The following is a 20,998-nucleotide window of genomic DNA, read 5'->3' on the forward strand; positions in this document are numbered from 1 at the left end:
TGGCTGGGGCTTTCCGGAAAATTACGTGTCCGATCCCGCCCCGACGGGAGGGGCGGCAGCCGGGGGACGAACCCTGAGGCGCACGCCCATGTGGGAGCCGGGCAGCCCCGGGATGGGGGGCTCTGCCCTGCGGAACGGGACCCCGGGGCGGGGACGGGACCCCGGGGCGGGAACGGGACCCCGGTGTGGGGACGGGCGAGCCGGGCCGGGGGCTCCGAGCCGGGGTTGGGGCAGCGTCACCCGGCGGTGCCCGCAGGGATCGGGGTCGGTGCCGCCCGCCCGCGCTGCCCGCCCCGCTCCCGGCCCGGCCCGAGGGAGCCCGGCACAGCCCAGGGTGTCCGGCCGGGGCTCAGGCAGGTGTGAACCCCAAATCCCCCCCAGCACCGCCCCAGCTGCTCCGAGCCGAGGGTAACCGGGATGCTGGAGATCCTACGGACTCATAGGTTTGGGTTGGAAAGGACTTTAAAAATAATCTGTTTGCAACAGCTGATGTCAGCGCAATGTTTTTAAAACACACAGGTACTGCTTTGTGATTATGGAAACCATTTTAACAGAAGATGCTTCCTCAAATTTCTTTTTCTCAGTCTAACTGTTCAATAATCCTGTTCCTAACAGAACATCGATGCTGAATAGCAACATGGCAAGGGCTCCTGTCTTAACTAACTTGACTGCAAATCGTTCCACTGATCTCTTCCTCTTCTGCCCTGTCTGCTGGGGTCCCAGGGACTTCCTTGGCACCCTCTGTATTTCTCCACCCATGCAGCCAGCAGGCATAAAAGGAGCAGCCTGGCACCAAGTCTGTCACCCCGCATTAATTTAAACAGAACCTGATGGACTGCAGCAGAAGGAGCTGTGTGCTCTCAACTCTTGTCCAGTGGGAAAAGAACACTTTGTATGGAGAACTGCTGAGGTTCCCTTCAAAGTCATTTAAAAGTATTAGCAGGCAATCTTGTTGGTGTTAATCCTTGGGGACTTCCAAGAAGGTTCAGGAGTTACACAGAATCACAGAATGAACTTGGTTGAACTTTCAGTGAAGATTTTCTTTCTAACATCGAACTAAAACTTGCCTTGGCACAGCTTAGGATTGTGTCCTCTCATTCTGTCAGTGCTGTGTGGGAGCCCAGCCCCAGCTGAGCACAGGCACCTTTCAGGGGGTTGTGCAGAGTGAAAAGATCTCCCCTGAGTCTCCTTTTCTCCAGGCTGAACACCCCCAGCTCCCTCAGTGCTTCCTCACAGGGTTTTTGTGTTCCCAGCCCCTCTCCAGCCTCGCTGCCCCCTCTGGATGTGTCTGAGCATCTCAACATCCTCCCCAAACTGAGGGGCCAGAACTGGACATAGCACTCAAGGTGTGCCAAGTACAGGGAAAGGGAAAAATTACTTCCCTTCTCCTGCTGGCCACTGTTCCTGATCCAGGCCAGGGGCTGTTGGCCTTTTTGGCCATCTGGGCACACTGCTGGCTCATGTTCATGCTCACTGTATAAAGCACTCAAAGGAAGCAGTGTTGGGTGGTTTGTTACAAGGGAAATCTGCTCCTAGCCAGTTCTTTTGGACTATTAAATTAAATCTGGAGAATCATTGTAAGCAATGTTGCACAGACAACATGAACTTGTACCTCCACCAGTTATCCCTGCAGCCTTTTAACACTCCCTGAGGATAAGCTGCAGAGGGTTGTGTGTCACAGGGCTCTGAGTCACTGCTCAGTAACAGATACAGGTGCAGGAAGGACCATGCAGGCATTTGGGGCTGCAGGGCTGTGACAGGAGCAAAAGTTCAGGGATCAGCTCTGTCATGTGCTGGAGGGTGGAGGAGTTTCTAGGAGATGGGCACGGTGCCACAGGTTTACAGTGGGTTGGGATGTGCTGACCAGGACTTTGTAACTGCTGTCAGAGGAAAGGCAAACACCTGGCAGGGGGTGGCTGACACTGACTGCAAGGGAATGCACCTGGAGAGCTGTGCTGTGCACGAGATGGGACACAAGAGCAGCTCTTAGTGTCTCCATTTTTTATTTTTCCATAGGTGAACGAACACCCTGGGCTTATCCAGACTAAGTCATCTTTCAAAGACTCAGCACCTTCACTGCATTTTCTGTGGCACTCAAGCGGTATCAACTGATATAGACAAAGGTAAGCAAATAAAAAGGGTAAATATAAACCCTCACAATTGCAGCTTCTGCTTCTGGAGCATAGCACAGGATGTTTAGAGCTCAGATGAGCAATTTAAGTTCCACGTTGTCAAAGAGGGCTTGAAAATCTGGTTTGGAGGAAACCCAACACTCCTGTTGTCTATCAGACAATAAAGTTTTAACATAAAAAAATTTTACCTTCAAACACCCTCTCTCAGGGGTGTATTTGTTTTCCAGCATTGCCTGTTTGGCACAGCCAGAGTGACTCTGCATCCATTTAATTAATGCCAAAAATGCACAGTAGGCAATGGAACAAGAGGTACTGAGAAACACTTGCATTTAGCTTTTGCAACTTCCTAAGAATTAACAAGTAACAATTTCCCTTAGGAAAACAATCCTTCCATTAATCCCCACTGTCTGAGCATGACTGTGTTCCTGTCTGGCATCTTCTTTTCATCCAGACTGCAAGAACAGCCACACAAATCTAACTGAACATTTCTCTAAAAAAACAAATCCTAGCATGAAATAATGGTATCTGAAGTGAACCACAAAACACAAATTCCTTTTACTTGTATAAAACAATTCCTTCACAAACAAGACATTTTAGTAGGGCTGATGCAAAAATGCACAGTACTTTAATGGATTCATGCACTAGGTCCGAGTACATGACAGCTAAACCTTAATGTACAAATTTTCAGGTGTTTGTTTGTATCTAGGGTTTGTTTTCTCCCATGTCTCCTCTGTAGGAGTCAAGTACCTAGCACAGGGATTATCTGGAAGTGTAAGACTTGCCAAGGCTCCAGAGGAACACGGTGCCCCCTCAATGCTAATAATTATTAGAGCTGCCAGTGCAGTGCCTTGCCAGCACCTGCTGACCCACTCTGCTGCTGGAAAGGGAAGAAGAAAGGCAACACAGAAACTTCAGCACTTAAAGGACAAGAGGGTTTGCTCTAAAACCAACAACAAAGGCTTTCAGAGCCTACATGGATTAACACAGGGGGACACAATTGTGCCATGGGTTCACGTCATATTCCACTGGTTCTAAGCAAAGTTGACACTTACCAGTGCTATTTATCTGCCTCAAAATTACAGAAGCTTGAAATCCACTGGCTTTTCTGGATGTGTTTAGGTGCACTCTTTAAGTAACTGCAAAGTCACAGCATTTGTATCCTGTGGCAGCAGCAACAATATTTATAATAATTTTCTAAATGAAAGTGACCTCTGGCAGTTACACAGCTCTAGCCAAACCCAGACATTTAAACAGTTACTCACAGTACAGGGTTGTGTTTTATCTTTTAATCAAACCATTCCAGTTCTGCAGCTTGCTACAGTAGGATATAAATATTCAAACCCAACAGAACTATATTAGACTTCCTATAATAAACAAAGTTTTCATGTATTACATAAAAACATAGCCTAAGGGAAAAAACTGTTTTTCTTTTGGCCTACTTCTTTTTAAGACAGTAACATCCACCAGTGCACCTGCCACCCTCAGAACCTGAAGGCAGCATTTCACAGAACAGATCTGTACAATTGTTCACATCTTTTCACATCCTAGATGTTCCATTTTCAAGGCTGGATCCGTTAACTGGAGGCTCCACAATCAGTCTTGGCTCTATCAGTGCATCCCAGCTTTCAGTTATCTGAAAACAAACCACAGGCAACACTTGGCAGGTGCCAGCAGCACCAGCAGGTGCAGTTTCTGTGCTGTTATGCTTCTGCCTAGAGCTGAGCAGCAGCACCACTGAACTGAGATCACAGCTCCTCCTGTGAGTCACTGATCCCCCTGGTGAACCTCAACCTGCCTGATGCCCTGGGTGAGGAAAGGTGCAGGTCAGAACAACAGTGATGAAAGGAAAAGCTGGTGAGAAAGGATCTCTGTGAGACATGATGTTGTTTATTAGCCAAAACAAGAACTCCCATGAGTGGCTGTGACCCCAGGTAACTGAGTACCACATTATTATGATGTAAACACGCACGTACTCGCTAGAAAGAAACAATTGGTTTTGCTTCCATTGGTTCAAATGAGATGCATGGTTACAAAGGGAATGTCCCTGAGGGGAGGAGAGGCAGGAAGCAGGGCAGGTGGCAGCCCTGCAGAGCTGGGGGCAGCACCCAGAGCAGCCCCCACGTACCTTGGTGTCCTGGGGCACGGCGTACTCGATCAGCTCCTCTCCGTCCGCAGACTGGTACACCAGGTCAAACTTGCCTGGCTCCTTAGCAGCTGAAAACCAAACAAACAGCTCAACCACCTACAAACCAAAGAAACTTTAAATGTTTACCACAAAAGCCAATGAAAATCAGTTTGGTTTTGGGGTTTTTTTGTGTTCAGTGTCTGGGTTCATAATTGTAACCAAAAATCTCCAGGGAAAATTGAGTACTACACACCAAAATTAAGGTAATTATCTGACTACTCACTAGGGAAAATCAACCATACATTGCTGAAATTTGACAAAAATGCTCATATGACAATTCATTAATTCTGGCTTACATGGTGACTGCAGGATGCAGAGTTTGAGAAACATTAATCATTGCAGGGACTCACTTCCACACCCACCAAAGATACACCATTATGATCTCACACTTTCTCTAAAATAATAATATATTTTCTTCCTTTCTGAAATAATTTCTTTCAGAAAATGAAACCATACTAGAAGTGAGTTACTGACCACTCCAACTGACTGAAAAAAATTATTTTGTAAACACCCATGAGCATCTTTCAGCTCAACTAGCAAGGGTTAGAACTTCTCAATGTAAATAGACATTTTGGGGAAGGAATGAGGACGGGAGGGGTGTGTTGAGAATGATCCCAAGGAAATTTGGAATACTCCTGAAAGATGAAGTGTTCCTTGGACTTCTGGTTTTCCAGGCACACGACAACAAGCCCTTGGTGTCCCCAGGTACCTACACTGTCCTGCTGATGTTGAAAGGATCTCCAGTTCAATCTGCTTTTTTTCATCATTCCAACTGATTATTTTTGCCTCCTTCACAAAGGAACGAGAAAAGAATCAGGTAAGACACACTTCAGCACTGGATTCCATATTTACAAGCAGAGCACTACTTGATTGCTGCCAGAGGAAATAAGTATATTTGGCTATCAAATTTTCTAGTCTCCATGTATAAAATCTGCAAAGAATTAAATGCTCATCAATCTGTAACTACTGGCATCAATAAAACAAAGTTACTCTTGTCACTAACTTTGCAGTTTAAATCAGTTGTTACCCAGAAACCAAGTTATTTGAAGTAGCAACAAAATTTCACTTGCAACAGTTTTAAGAACTTGCCTTAACTTCAAATAGCACTAGACTCAAATACAACTACATTTTCCTACTTGAGGGTCTGCATTTTTTGTCATCTCTAAAATATTAATAATCCTTGTAGTTGGTGGTTGTTTGTTTTTGTTGGTTTTTTTAATAACAGCTACACTTATAAAATTTTCAATTAGTTTTGGCTTCTAGAGTTTTGATTTTTACTGCTGCACCAGGAATAGCCTGTGGAGTGAACTGAATGCAAGGAAAAACACTGCACAGCATCAAAATATTTAAGCCATACCTCACCTATCATAGTTCTGTGAGTGAAGAGAGGAAAGAAAACCAGTACCTTATAGTCTGAAATTTCAGGACTGTAATTTTCAGTTAGTTCCAGCCGCTGTTGAAAGAAATACAAGTAACAAATTGTAACTTTTCCCAATCTTTGATGGCTCCACCTACATCCAGACACAGTTTCCTCAGCCACAGAAAGGTGCAAGAGCCCAGTCTGCTATTCCTGGAACCCAGTGCCAGTCATGGTCCCAGGTACACATCCAGGACTTGCTGCTCCAAAGGGTTTGGGTTCAGGTCAGGATGTGTGAGGAGATCAGGGAGATGGATCCCACTCTCCTCAGCTGCAGGGATTTAATTTTCATTTACTTTTTTATTTTGCAATGTAATTATTTGTATGGTAAGATTTGCAATAACATTTACATGGAAAATTACACTGCAATGACAGCAGAGACAGCCTTTCTTGTGTTCTACAAATACAGAAAGTCCTAAGAAATGCACTTAACTTCTGTATTTGCTCCAAACTTTGTCAAAAATCAAAGCCAGGCTTTACAACAAGTGAATTTTTTAGAGAAACTCTTATGTCAGCATTTCCAGAGTTTACCTTAAAGGCAATTCTTTCTCCCACTTGGGGTGGAGCAGCTAGAAGAGGTAACACACTATAGTCTCTCTTGGGAAACTCCACGGGATTCTGTGAAACAAAGAGCAACCCACTGATTAAATTATTTCATCACTGAAAACAGAAGACAATGTTCATGCTGTATGGATTGCAAGAATCACTGAGAAGAGCAAGGTACATGCTTTGTTTTTAGATATAGAATACAATCACTTTATTGTTGTTTCACAAACACATCCTCAGGCTGACAAACAGAATTACAGTCAGTAAAAAATCAGCCTTTATCCCACTAATCTATTTCTGCTGTTATGAATTACTCTCATCCTGCAGGTTCTTTGTACAGCTCAAGCTGCCAGAGAAAGGTGACCCCTGCCTGTGTCAGCACTCACCTGGACAAGGACAGAAGTGTTTGTCGCAGCTTCATTTAACTGCCTCTGCTTGTGGCCTTCACTGCTGTAGTTATAGAAGCAGCCAGGGTTTGCTCCTCTCCCATGGCCCCTCATCATCCCACGAAACCCACGGCCCCTGGGGCCTCTCCAGAAGGGATCCTCTCCCGTTCCACGCCCCCTTCCACGGCTGGGGCTGCCAAAGGATCCTTGCACACTGGCTGGCAACTGTCTAGTGCAGTTCCTTACTATGGAATTACCCAGTCCAGCACCTGCTGCAGACTTTTTAATGACCAGTGTCTCTGAATCTGAGCTATCAGAGTCTGAAGAGGAGCTCTGTGCTTTGGGAGGCTTGGTGCTGGCTTTTACAGCCGCCACATGGTTTGGCACTGATTTTTCCTTTGCAGTGCTGTCTTGTGCTGGTGTCACCTTCTCATCCTCTGTACTCGAGTCAGAATCTGAACTAGAAGACTGGGGTTTTTTAGCATTTTTACTAATTGTAGTCTTAGTCTTTTCAGTGTTAGACTTTACAGTCACTTTATCAGTTTTCACATCAGAATCTGAAGCAGCTTGGGATTTGTCTTTGGGAAGTGTCACCACTACAGGTTTATGGGAAGATTTATTTTCCTTCGCATTTAATTCACTGCTGTCACTGTCAGACGATGTGCTGGAGGAATCTGAAGCTCCCACCCTCTTTTTCCTGGACTGTGTTGTGATCTTTTTGGTGCTATTTTTACCAGAATTTAGAGAAAAGTTCTCATTTGCCTGTTCTAAAGCCATCTTTGCTGCAGCAACCTTTGTCTGCTTCTCATCCTTCTTTTTTGTTGCCAACTCCTTCTCCCTCTCTGTTTTTTTCATCTTTTTAGAATGCGAAGTAGAGCTCTCTTCCTTACCTTCTGCGAGTTTATTTCTTCCCCTGACTTCTTCCTTTCTTTTTCTTTTCGTGTACCTTTTCTGAGAGTCCCAAGTATCTACAGAGGTCTCTTCCCTACAAGAGGAATACTCAGGGTTGTGTTTCTCCTTTTTCTTTTTCCTTTTATGCTTGCCTTCATTCCTAGACAATTCTTCCTCATCCTCCTTGTGTCTGTGCCTTTTTTTGTCTTCTTTTGTTGTGTAAATAAAGCCATCATCTATCTCTTCATAATCATCAGCAACTATCTCTTCCAATTTTACTCTGTTAAAAAAAAACAAACAAAAGCCACCGTTCAGCATAATGAAGAATGAAGCTGCTTAGGTAGCTCAGGCAAGTTCCCCTAGAGTGAAGATGCTCCAGCTCTTCCCTGGGCAGCCCAGAACCCTCCCCTGCAGGCACAGGCTCCCCTTCCATCTTCGGGAACATTTCCAACTGCTCGGCTCCCTCCATCCTGCTGGGCATGCTCAGGTGCTGGCAGTCAGCGCCCGTGGGCACCCGGCTCCTGCTCCTGCCCAGGGAAGGAACAGCTCAGACCCCGGGGAAGCCCCATCCCCGTCCCACCAAAACCACGTGGAGATTCACAGAATACCAGAACGGGTCAGGCTGGAAGGGACCACAGTGGGGTCATCTGGTCCCACCTCACTGCCCAAGCAGGGTCATCCCAGAGCACAGGACACAGGATTGTGTCCGGGGGGCTCTGGAATATCCCAAGTGAGGGAAACTCCACATCCCCTCTGTCCCAGCGTGCGGGCCCTGCACCTCATGGTCAGGTGGAACTTCTGGGCATCAGTTCCTGCCCGCTGCCCTTTGTCCCACGGCTCGGCAGCACCGGGCAGAACCCGCTCCGGCCTCGGCACCGCCTTTAGCTACTGACGGACACTGACGGTGCGCGTGTGCGGGACTGACCCCCGAGCCCGCTGGCCCGCTCCTGCTGTCCTGATCCCCATCCCGCTGTCCCGCTGTCTCGGTCCCGGCGTCCCTGTCCCTATCCCGCTGTTCCTACACCGGTTCCACTGTTCCTATCCTGGTCCCTGTCCCGGTTCCCATCCCGCCGTCCCGGTCCCTCTGTCCCGGTCCCGCTGTCCCGAACTCGCTGTCCCGGTTTCCATCCGGCCGTCCCAGTCCCGATCCCGCTGTCCTGGTCCCGCAGTCCCAGTCCCGCTGTCCCGGTCCCCATCTCACTGTCCCGGTCCCGCAGTCCCTGTCCCGCTGTCCCGGTCCCCATCCCGGTGTCCCTGTCCCGCTGTCCCACTGTCCCTCTGTCCCGGTCCGTACCGCAGTGAGTCGTTGTCCCGCACGAGGCGCGCGCTCTCGGCGGGCGGCAGCAGCGCCCCCTCGAGGAAGAGGCTGAGGCGGGCGCGGCGGCTGAAGCCGAAGCGATGGCGGATGAGGCTGAGCAGGTCGGTGACGAGCCGCGCCTGGCCCGGCTCCAGCAGCAGCCAGCACAGCGCGCAGCCCGGGCTGGCCGGCGGAGGGTGGTCGAACACCAGCCGCAGCCGCACCGGGCCGCCGCCGCTGCTGGCCGCCATCATGGAGGAGGAGGAGGAAGGGGCGGAGGAGGCGGGCACGGGGGGTGGCGCCTCAGGGCGGGCCGGGCTGGCCGGTCCCGTGACCGCGGGAGCTGAGGGAGCGATGGGGCCGCTCCGGGCTGTGACCGCGCTCTCCGTGCTGCTGCTGGCGGCAGGTACGGGCCAGGCGGGACGGGACGGGACCGGGAGCGGGGCCTCAGGGCACGGGGCCTCCGGGCAAAGCGCTCCTGTGTCCCGCAGCCGGGCCGGGCAGGGCCCGGGCTGAGCCGCGCGAAATTCCCGCTTGCTGGGGTGGCGATCGGGAGGGGCGGAGAGGGTAGCGGCAGTCCCGGGGGAGCAGCGAAGCCTGGCCACCATGGCTTGGAAAAGCCTCATTGCTCCCGCTCCAGTGCGCTGCTGCCTTCTGCCCTGATCCCTGAGATTAAGGGACGGAGTGTCAAAGGTCTGTTCCGTGTCCGAGATCGACAGTAGACTGACTGCGTTAAGTGACCAGACTTTACTGAGTTGAATTATATTTTAGATTCCTTTAGAAGTGATCCTGTCTGCATCGGCTCTCCCTGGGGGCTGTGGAGCGGAGCGGTCCCCGCGGACCCCCGGCTCGCAGTGCTGGGATGAGTGCGGGCGCTCGGGTCATGGCGCCAATAACTCAAAGGGTGCGGGTTCGATCCCCGCCCGGGCCGATCACTAAACGGTTGGACTCGGTCTTTTTAGCTCCATTTCAACTCAGAATATTCTGTGGTCCTTGTCAATATTGCTGCTGGTTATGGGAGTTATTTCACTGGGGCTGTGCTTTCAGCCCAGGCCTTCAAAACACTTCAAGAACAAATTATTCCAGAGATTGGGCTGTAATTCCGGCGGCAGCTCTAAGGCCAGGCTCGCATAAGGCAGCGCTTAATTACACACTTCATTCATTGACAATAACTCAGCCGTGGGTGGGGGTGTAGGTATAGGCAGGTTTCTTACAGTAATTTCTTTTCACAGTAGTAGCATTTCTAATTATCACACCCAAGATTGAAATGTAATGTTTTGGAGCAATTCTGGTGGAAAGTCCGAAGCTGAGCCTTGTTACCTAGCTGATTGTTATTGTTATTTCCCTCAAGGTGTAGTTCTGAGGCAGCCCCGAGAGCCCAAAGAGGTGTGGGGATATGTGGAGGTCCGGAGCAAGGCCCACATGTTCTGGTGGCTCTACTATGCAAACAACCCAACCAAAGACTTCACAGAGTTACCTCTTGTCTTGTGGCTTCAGGTAAGGTTTGGTGAGGGACACCTAAGCAATAATTCTTTCCATCTGTGCCTGGTTCAGTCTGATATCTGATATTGTGCAGTTCTACAGAAACAGAATTCAAAACTTCCTGGTTCTAAATGCCTCACCTTGTGAATGAGGAGTTGGGGTTGAAAAAAATAAGGGTGATTTTATTCTGCAGTTGTGGGGTGTCCTCAAGTGCCCACCTTCCATCAAGTTGGATTGCAATAACAGAGGTTGTTCTTATCTTTCATACAACAGTAGTGATTTTTGTGCATTGTAATTTCACAGCTCCTTTTCTGGAGAGTTTGAAGTCTAAATAATGCTCAGAGAGAGAGACTAAAAAAAAATAATCAGAGATTGAGGATGATTTCTAAATGGAAACAATCCCAGTTTGATAAAAGTAATGGTGTGTTCTCCACAGTACATTTCAGAAGTTAATGCTGAATAGAATCTCTTGAGGACTTGTTCTTATTCTTTCTGGGCTATTTAATCAATGTGAAACCCACAAGCTGTACATGCTGGTTAAATTAATGACTTGCAAAGCTCTCCAGTTAGCAGATAGTTAACTTTTGCACTCCATATTTGGGGAATAAGGTTTTCAAACTGTGCTCACATAGCAGGCAGCTCACCAGAAGCTCTCACAAGTGGGTGACTGCTTCTCTGTTGAATTCTTGCTTTCAGAAATGGTGTGTGTGTGCATAGCCCAAGAACATGAGGAACAGAGCCTGCTCTGCAAATTAACATGTAGTGCAAAAGCCATTTCTAAAATTTACAATCTGTCATTCTACTTACTGGCTGCCTTGTATTTTTCTTCCATCTGTCATATCTATGCCATGCTGCCTTTTAACATCTGTGTAATTTGATATTTCCCTGCAGGGAGGTCCAGGATCTTCAGGCTGTGGGTATGGGAACTTTGAAGAGATTGGTCCATTAGACAAAGAACTGAAACCAAGAAATACAACCTGGGTACAGTAGAGTTCAGCTTCTAACTACTAATTACAAATGTTTGTTTGTGTAAGCAGATGATCACTACACAAAAAAAAAAAGAACAATTTTTCATTTAAAGTTCAGTAGAACTATAATATTTCAAGTTAAAATATTGTGGTTATTAAATTAGCTTATAGGAGTAGCCTTGTTTAGAACTGAGGGGTAGACATTAATTTAATTTAATTTAATGAAGTATGTCTATTCCATGGAACTGTGAAATGCACATGCCTGGGAACCAGAGAGAAGGGAAATTGTAGAAAGTGTTCTTTCAATTCACAGCTTCATTGTGTGCAGTCCCAGAGCTTTTTCTGGGTGGCTGGCAGTGTAAAACCTATGGCTTATAATTACAGATCCAGTGTGGCCTTCAAGGGAAAACAAATTACAGCTGCCTGTGAAGGTGGAAGTTTAATTAGAGCAATGTATTTGTGCTCTGAGTTAGCAATAGTCTGAAGTACTCTGGAGTTCCCCTAGGTGACCTGGATCACTGGGAGTTTCTGGGAGTATTTCTCGTTACAGATTGGGCAAATTGAAGGACTTTCTGTTGCACCTAATTTTTCTGCAGGTTTTTTCAGGTCCAGGGATTTGCTGGCTCAGTTAATCATTTGTGCCATCAAAACTAAGTTATTTTGCTGGTGCTGAACTGAGGTTTAATACAAACCTTCTTTCTTCTTCTACAGTTGCAGGCAGCCAGTGTCTTGTTTGTGGATAATCCTGTGGGCACTGGATTCAGTTATGTGGATGACTGTAGCTTGTTTGCCCAAAACCTTACCACAGTAGTTTCTGATATGATGGTTTTTCTTGGAGAATTCTTCAAGTGTAGACCTGAATTCCAGGTAAGTGAATTGAATTCTTGCTTACTTTTGTATTTTTCTCTGCTTTTCAATAGAATTCAAAAAGAATTATAGAACAGACTTCCAGATGAGCAGTTTGCTGTTAGCTAGTGTGTGGTGCAGGTATAACCACTGTCTCTTATTTTCCACATTGCAGAGTTGTATCTTGATTTTGGGGTTGGTTAGATAAGCACTGGGGAGGATCATTGTCTGTTGAGTGATCTGAGCAGCATATCCAGATCACAGCTGCTTACAGTTCCAAAATGCTTCAGAACCAACCCCAGCAAATCACCAGGATGTTATAGAAACCTAACGTACAGCTTAAAATAAGGAAAACATTAAATGTTTGATGGTGAGAGGTGAACAACCAGTGCCTGGGTCCTGTGGGATGTGGGAGATGGTTGGAGGCATCTTCTGCCCTCCATGCAATGAGTTCCTTGTGTGGTTTTTCTCTCCCCAGACCATCCCATTCTACATATTTTCTGAATCTTATGGAGGTAAAATGGCTGCTGGGGTTGCTTTAGAGCTGCACAAGGTAAGTACTTGGAGGATACAGTTCACTTTTCACTTTAAAACAGGTTCTACAAGTACTTTTATTTTCTGGATTACGCTGTCCCTATTGCCTAATTCACAGTACTACTTACTTTTTTCACTTCATGAAAACTGATTCTAGAGTTATGAATAGCTAAAATTCTTGGTGTTTTGTTTTGTTTTTCCTCTTACTCATGAAGGCTGTTCAAAAAGGGACTATAAAGTGCAATTTTATGGGGACTGCTCTTGGAGACTCATGGATTTCTCCTTTGGGTATGTTTAAATTTCTCACTCTGTGGATGATTTATTGTTGTTATTTTGTTTTTGTTGGGTGTTGGAATCATTGCATGAGTGCCTGAAGTCAAAAAGGCCATCCCTGCCTTAAGTGAATTGACTCTCCAGTGAGTCTGGTAAATCAAAAATAAATACTGCAGCCTTGCAAGTCTTCTTGTGACTGAAGAATCTCTCTTTAGAATGTATCTAGATTAGGAAAAGTCAGAGAGCAGGATTAGTGAGGAGGACACTTGCATCTGAAGTGGAGGGATGGTAAAATGTCCCTACACATCTCCTCAGCCTCTGAGGTGTTTTGTGAGAGTCCTGTGCTGAAATGTGACCACCAAGTGATTCACAAGGCTGCAAGTGAGATTTGAGTCTGGTGGAGGATAAAAAAGCAAATGAAAGGGCTCTTGGTGCTTCAGCACTATTGGCAGGGGCAGCCTTCACAGATTCTCTGCAGCACAGAACAACCAAGCAAACTCTTATCTGTCTGCCATCAGCTGATCCTTCAGAATTTACAAACAAAGTTGTCATAAAACAGATCTGGTTTATAACTCAGTTTTTCTCTTGTGACTTTTCAAACAGATCAGTTTAGATAATTCCCATCCTCTTGTTAGAGCTCTGGCAATGTGCTGCAGTGCTGAGGGGGAACATTTTGGTAGAAACATGTTGGTTGCTTGAAATAAATTTCACTGGTTAACTCATAGGGGTTAAATGATGTTGCAGGATTTGTAAAGAACCTGCTCTGTGGTACATAACCTCAGGGTTAAACAGAGCTTACTGATTAATTTTTACTGATTAATTCATCTCCATTTATTTTTCTCATAAATATTGTTGCCCCAGTAAAGAGAGAAGTAAGTTACATCTTACATCAATGCTTGATTGTCAGTTTGATGTTTGAAATCTGTTCTGTTTGTTTAGACTCTGTGCTGTCCTGGGGGCCTTACCTTTACAGCACTGTAAGTACTTTAAACTCTTGGTCCTCACCTGATCCCTTGTGCTGCCATACAATACAAATGGATGTTGAATTTTAAGATTGGATGTTGAATTTTAAGATTACCTCTTGGCCTGAATAAAACCTTGAAAGCCTGGAGGCTGTTAGCAATAAATGGATGTGGAGTTGTAATTGAAGCTCTCCTTCTTTGTGTTTGTCTTCCAGTCTCTCCTGGATGATAATGGTCTGGCAGAGGTGACTGCTGTTGCCAAAGAAATAATGGATGCAATAAATAAAAATCAGTATGGGCTGGCTACTGAGCTCTGGGGCAAGGCTGAAGGTGTCATTGAAGAGGTGAGATCTCTGACTAACATTAAGAACTAACTGCTGCCTGGGCAGGCACAGGATTTCAACTTATCCTTTCTATGAGTGCTGAGCTGGCATGAATTCTTCCACTCTCTGCCCAGTCATTTTTGCCAGGATTTGTTGTATCCCAGTGCTGATACAAAGGAGGGTTTGCTATGCCCTGCTGGGAGAGTGACAGAGGGCAGGACAGCCCTTGTGGTCTTCCAGAATTGCACTGAGGTTTCAGCAGACAACCAGTCCTCTTGATTCCACAGTTTCAATTTAAATAAATTAGATCTCCTGGAAAGCTTTGAATGTTGAAAACTGCATCCACCAAGACACGAAGTTAAGCACACATCTCTATTTGAAGAACTACAACAGTGGACAGGGTGGAAAGGAACCTCAAGGTCTGGTACTGTGGGTCACTGCATCTCATTACTTAAAAAAATTCCAGCATAGAAGACTGGTAAAGTTTTGCTTTGGTTTCTCCTTAAAAGGTTGCTCAAAAATCTCATTCTTTGTTGCATCTCATTCTTTAGTACAGGTAAGGCTCTGGCTTCCTTGGACAGAAAGGTTAATCTGGGGCCACTTTCTGGTGTTTTGGTTTGTATTTTCTTTTCTGTGATTCATAACTGACAGTGCCTTGCACATAGTTGGTTTCACTTCTTGCTGTTCAGAATGAACTTTTGGTTCCTGTTTTACTTTTCAAATCCGCTTGGCTTCCCCTCTCAGCTGTGATGGTGCTGGCAGGTGAAGGCACTGCAGTTCTTGTGCAGTTGTTGTTGTGAGCTGATTTCTGACCTAAGCACCAGAACTTTAAAAACTCAAAAATCAATGAAGCAGGATTTTAATAATCTGGAGTAACTTCTGTAATGGCAGCACTGCTCACGTTTGTCCTTGGGTGCAGGCAGCCTCTGTCAGTGCATCAGAGCTGCCAGTCTGCAGTGCCTGGGCACATGCAGCTGTCACAGCTCCAGAGCTGGGGGGGCTCATACCCAGCACCACGTGTTCCAGGAAGCATTTTGGGTTTTGGAGGATTGCAGGATGGAAGGATGTTGAGCAAGAGCAGCACCAGACCAGACCTGGCAGAAGGGGCTGTCTAAGAGCATCACCTGGCACTGCAGCTCTGTGCCATGAGTAATGCAGGGCAAGACTTCCTGTAGCTTCACATCTGCTTCAGAGGGTAAATAGCATCTCTGGCACAACCCATGTGTGAACAACACAGCCTTGAGGAATCTCCTTCCCACCTCTCAAAGCAAATGTAGAACTGAAATTTTTCCACAAATATCTTCCTGGTGTGCAGGTAAAGTGACAGGTCACAGGGTCCTTTATTTAGGATTCACTTTTTTTTTTTTTTTTTTTTTTTTCTTTTCAGGAAAGGCTGTTCCACATCTCTGAGAGATGTTTTTATTAGTGTTACTGAAATTATCTTGTGTTTTCAGAACACAGACAATGTGAACTTTTATAACATCTTGACAAAGGAGGTTCCAGAAGTGAAATCAGATGAACAACAAGAAAATCTCCATCTCAGTAAGTTGTATTTAAATACTTGAACTTCTGAGGCCCTGTGTTTCCATCCACATACCTTCAGCTCTGACAGTGGAAAGTCTCAGTGTAGCACATCCTTAAAATGGATGTTGATATTCTCTCGAGCAGAACTTGTTTGCTGTTGCATAAGTAGGGACAGATAGGAATGTGGAACAACCCTATGGATGACACCTCCACCTATACATCCTGCACAAATTACAGCAAGGAAGAAGGCAATATAATTGCAACATTATTTCATGACCTTTTAAGTTACTTCCTCTTACTGTCTTTCATTTCTGTCTTTAAGACAGGACACCAGAGTGTCTCATCAGTAGAAACAGGCGGATTAAATTCTTGCTCTGTGATTTTTGTGCATCAGTGTGAAAAACACATCAATGTGAAAAACACATCAATGTGAAAAACACACATGTAGAACTTCTTTCAAACTCTTTCTGTTGGCTTCATAAGGGAAGGTGAAATGAACTTCTGAAAGTAAAACATTGCAGCTCAAAAATAACTGGTCTGTTGAGAAGAGCCAAGTGGTTAAAGCAGAAACTGATGCCCAGAAAAAGGTGAAGTGTTAGCTAAAAGTAGGAATGGATGGGCTCTTCCTGTCCTAAGTAAGGGTTGACTTCAGTGATTTCTAGTAAAAGTAAGCAAATCTTTCTCTGTGTTGTATTTTCATTAGGAGAGGGTTTGTTGGCCATGATTGACACTGCAGGTGGTTATCTGTGCAGGATGGTGTGCTGAGTGTGCCACTGATCAAAGCGTGTTCCCTTTTTGCAGTGCGGCTTTACCAGCGCCATGTCAGGAAAATGCACCAGAGCAGCCTGGATGAGCTGATGAATGGGCCCATCAGAAAGAAGCTGATGATCATTCCTGACTGTGTGAAGTGGGGAGGTACTGTCCTGTCTGCTCACCTGATGAGTTCATCACCACTGTTACCCAGTATTGCATCCTGTAGGGGAATACTCTGGCACTGGTCACATTCAGTTGTCCATGGGGCTAAGGAGGGGATTTGCTCTCAGAAATGAAGATGTTGTGGGACAGGCCTGTGGGAGCAGATGTGGTTCTGATTCTGCTGCTCGTATCTATCTTTAGCCAAGTAACTAAAAATACAGGGGGAAGGAGGAAGATCCTCTGCATTTCAGGAACTGGTTTCTGTCTCTCATGCAGTCTTGCTGAAACTCCTGACAGTTTTTCTGTGCCAGAAGTCTGGTATCTTACAATGATGGATCTTATGGAGGAGGGGGTGTAAAACAGCCTTAAAGGGCTGATGTCAGCACTCTGTGTGTGTAAATAGGAGCCAGAAGCTACAGCACTGTCTGTGAGCTCCAGTGGGAGCACAGCTGCTCCTCCTGTTCCTCAGACTGATAAATCACTGCCACTTTTGGCTAGGATTGTTTTTTGTGCAGCTGTGAACTCCATTTTAAAGCCTTTAGCCCATGCTTCTGTCACTGCTTGGGGATACATCCCTTCGTCACTAAAATTTGTTTTTCTGGTTCCAACCAGGTCAGTCCAAACAGGTCTTTGACAACATGGCTGAGGACTTCATGAGACCTGTCATCGATATTGTTGATCAGCTTTTGGCAGCCAATGTCAATGTTACAGTCTATAATGGGCAGCTGGACCTCATTGTTGACACCATGGGTGAGGAACCTTTTCACTGGGGGTGGAAACAGAACAAGGGATGAGTAGAATGTGGAGCTGTCAGTATATTGGTACCCAGGTTTCTCCAATCTCCTGTGCAAACCTCTTATATGACTAGCAGTGTTTAAATACTACAGTCATAAATGAGCAGCACTTAGGATGTTTTGCTTATATCCCTCTGAGAGAGGCAAATCCTTTACCTCCATTATACTGTTGAGAAATGGATCTGCCACATCAGTAATTGCTTGTTTCAGTGAAGCCAATAATTCACTTAATCCTCCTGGATAAGCACATAGATGTGTATGTGTGTATGCTCATTCATAGGCAAAGAATGCTGGCAATTAATGAGGGAGGGTGCAGCGGAAGGGTGATCACACCTGCTCTCAGTGCAGGCTCCTGCACACCTTGGGCTTTGCTTGCTGCTTGCAAGATGCTGGTTTGCTCCAGGGGCAGTTTGGGAGCCAGGCCAAGTGCTGCTGAAATGCCTCACAAGGCTGCTGTGCTCCCTTCTGCTGGTCTTTTCTCACTGAGTTAGAGAATCTGCAGTCACAGACTCCACAAACACCTTCCTATGCTGTGAAAGGCTTTATTCCTTGTATGTCTCTGTCCACTTAGGTATTCAAGTGCCCTTCATGAACAGCACAGCAATCAATAAATCCAGGAAGCATGGTATTTAGGTTGTCAAAACAGATTAGCAGTTAGTGATGCTCCAGTTTATCACATTTTCATCTAAAATTGAGCTGTTGTTAACATGTAAATTCTTACAGCAGTTCACAAGTAGGATAAAGCTTTGTCCCCTTTGGAGTCCTAGAATTGATCTTGTTGCTCTCTTGACCTCCACCTTCTCTAGCAGCAGCTGAAACAAAAAGCCTTTTCAGTCTGCTCTCAATGAGTGTCCAGGAACAGAGAAACAGTGCCTCTTCTGATTTCCAGGAGGGGAGCTTGGTATGGCTGGTCCCTCTCCATGGCAGGACATTCAAGTTGTTTGAGGTGCAAAGTGAAATATGTTGGAATTTCTAGGGCTGCAGAGCCTCCAAGAAGCACATGTTCAACTTGCACAATCCTAAATCCATTTCATACACACCTTCACTGTTGACTTATTCCCTTCTCCCCTGCATTGGTTTGTTTCAGTTTGGCCTGAATTTTCCTAGGCATAAGAAAATTGGTTTTAGGATCTGAACACACAGACTCTGTGCTAACTCTGCTGTACTGGTATCCAGTTCAGGGGTGTCCAGCTGAACTGGACTCCCAAGCTGCTGTGGAACCAAGTATTGGTAATTTCCAAGTTTTGGTAATCAATGCTGTCTCTTATTCCCACCAGGCCAGGAGGCATGGATCCGGAAACTGAAGTGGCCTGACTTGGAGCAGTTCAGCCAGAAAAGGTGGAAGGCACTGTATGTGTCTCCAGAATCCACTGAGACTGCTGCTTTCCACAAGGCCTATAAGAACTTTGCTTTCTTCTGGATTCTCAAGGCTGGGCACATGGTAAATCATAAAGTCCTTGGGGTGGAATCAGCAAGAAGGCTGAAGATGTGTGTGTGGCTGCTGTCTGCTTCCTCATAGCAGCTGCTTATCCTGTGCTGTTCTCTGTGCTAGGTACCAGCTGACCAAGGAGAGATGGCACTCAAAATGCTCAGGATGGTGACTCAGCAGCAGCACTAAGGAGAGGAGCTCATCTGGTCTGGCTTCCTGTCCAGCAGCAGGGCTCTGCAGGAGTGTGAATCTGGATCCTAAGCCAAAGGAGGCACAGTGGCTGTTTGGGCACACAGCCTCCCTCATCTTGCTGATACTGTGCACAAGTGCTTGTGGAAAGGTGTTTTTTTCCATGAATGAGTTATTGCTTTTGAATTTTTAAGCTGTGATTTGCTGCCTTAACATTGTCCATAAATGACTCTTCCAGAAGGAAGTCCCCTGCCATAAAGAACAAGCCCTGAACCTTTGCCTGGGAAGGATTTTGTGCTCTTGCCCTTCCCTGAATGCTCCCTAGTCTGTTTGCACACCAAGAGTAAAACTGATTTGACTTGATTTGCTTTGTGTTCCTGTGGGAGAGCTGACCTGAGGCTGTGGAATGTTCCTTCCTATGTCCTCAGGCTTGAGTCACCTGGCTGGATTCAAGATGAAGCCATGGAAATGCCAGGACAGAGGACCTGCCCTAGAGGAATCACAGTCCATCTCATCTTGCTGAGGTGCCTGAATTAGGATCCAGGATTCTTCAGTTTTTCTGTGCTCTGGAGAGAGAAAAACATCCCACAGAGGAGGATTTGTCCCTTTTCATCTGACCATGTGTTTCTTGTTTCCATTCTTCTTTATGCCCACTGCTCAAACTTTGCCTTTATCCTCAACACCTGAAGCACATCCAGCAGGAATTCCTGCTTTTCTGTATCCTGGAGCAGAAGGCCTTTAATACCCTCTTGTACCAAAGAGTCCCAACAGACAGAAGCTTCTTAAAACCTTCTGGGTTTAGCCAGAAGGAAAGGACCATTATTTGAGCAATAACAGCATAGTCCTGAAATACTATAGGAGTGTTTAAAGAAGGATATACAAAATCTTGATCCATGTATTTTGGATATTTTTTTTAAGTCTTGCAGAGACCTATTATTTCAAAACTTTTTTTTTAATATAATACATAATCAAGAAGAGACTGGTCAGACATTTGGCTTTTGCTATGGAGCATGAAGTAGTTGTTTTTTATTGGTGTCTGATAGGAGGCACAACTGTCAGCAACTCACTCCAGCCACTGAAACTGTCATGAAATACCTGATAGCATTGTCTTAGCAAGAACTGAGGCACTGTCTTGGTTTAGGGCAAATTTGTGAGGAAACTCCAAAAGGGGTCCCTCTAGAAAGCAGATTCAAGCCCTTCCCTCTGCTGGTTTGGGAAAAGATTTCCTTGGAGAAGAGTGGGGGAAAAACTTTATTTAACAAGCAAAGTATTCACAAGCATGAAAAAATGAGTAATATTAAACAATAAAACCTCTCTCTGTTCTGAAGGGATGGCAAATTCAGGAAGTCCTTGTTGTGGGGTGTAGCTTGACTTGCTCTCTTATCAGTCCCTGTGGTGCTGGAAAAGGGGGTGACCAGGCCCAGGTGGGCCACAGGTGTGAGCTCCCAGGGTTTCCTGGGTTTCCAGTCCAGTTTGAAAAGTTCCAAGAAAAACAAAAAAGAACACACAGTCCAGGGAACCTCACTGCCTCAGCTAGCTAAAAAATAAAACTAACTGAAAAGGAAAGGAGAGCTCTCTCCTGCTGTCTGTGCTGCAGACAACAGAGTTCAGGAGAGAAAAATGCTGAAGCTCTCTGTCTCTGTGTTTTGAAAACAACCACCTCAGACATTTTCCTGCTTCTCCTTCTCCCCCCACTTTACTCTCAGATCTAGTTTTAAAGGTGCAAAACTTATTTCTGGGCTGAATAGACAAATGGGGATACAATTCAGCATCATAAAGTAACCCTAGGACCGGCCCAAGGCTGTGTGAGCACACGTGCAGTCACCCAGCAGCTGCACTGTTGGTACCTAATAATTGCTTTCCTTTTTCATGTTCCCTTCCTGTATTCTTGAGACCTTTAGCAAT

General features: G+C 45.9%; 2 protein-coding genes across 3 annotated transcripts; one reads left to right on the plus strand and one right to left on the minus strand.

Moving 5' to 3' along the window:
• Positions 1-2,723: 2,723 nt before the first annotated feature.
• Positions 2,724-9,130, minus strand: COIL (coilin). The gene is made up of 7 exons (XM_064728909.1): positions 8,852-9,130; positions 6,667-7,837; positions 6,266-6,352; positions 5,723-5,770; positions 5,031-5,106; positions 4,258-4,346; positions 2,724-3,765 (listed from the first exon to the last, which is right to left on the minus strand). The coding sequence occupies exons 1-7, from the start codon at positions 9,106-9,108 to the stop codon at positions 3,670-3,672; spliced, it is 1,824 nt and encodes a 607-aa protein (XP_064584979.1). The 5' UTR covers positions 9,109-9,130; the 3' UTR covers positions 2,724-3,669.
• On the plus strand, positions 9,107-19,456 carry SCPEP1 (serine carboxypeptidase 1). 2 transcript variants are annotated; one of them, XM_064728910.1, is made up of 13 exons: positions 9,107-9,260; positions 10,206-10,351; positions 11,228-11,317; positions 12,016-12,171; positions 12,629-12,703; positions 12,900-12,972; positions 13,897-13,934; positions 14,135-14,263; positions 15,697-15,784; positions 16,568-16,681; positions 17,294-17,431; positions 18,753-18,916; positions 19,028-19,456. In XM_064728910.1, exons 1-13 carry the CDS (start codon positions 9,107-9,109, stop codon positions 19,091-19,093), a joined length of 1,431 nt encoding a protein of 476 aa, XP_064584980.1. In that variant the 3' UTR covers positions 19,094-19,456. The 2 variants fall into 2 exon arrangements, with proteins under 2 accessions (XP_064584980.1, XP_064584982.1); XM_064728912.1 differs by lacking the exon at positions 9,107-9,260 and adding an exon at positions 9,432-9,547.
• The last annotated feature ends 1,542 nt before the right edge of the window (positions 19,457-20,998 follow it).

Source organism: Zonotrichia leucophrys, chromosome 18 (genome assembly GCF_028769735.1).
Source record: "Zonotrichia leucophrys gambelii isolate GWCS_2022_RI chromosome 18, RI_Zleu_2.0, whole genome shotgun sequence".
Taxonomy (NCBI): domain Eukaryota; kingdom Metazoa; phylum Chordata; class Aves; order Passeriformes; family Passerellidae; genus Zonotrichia; species Zonotrichia leucophrys.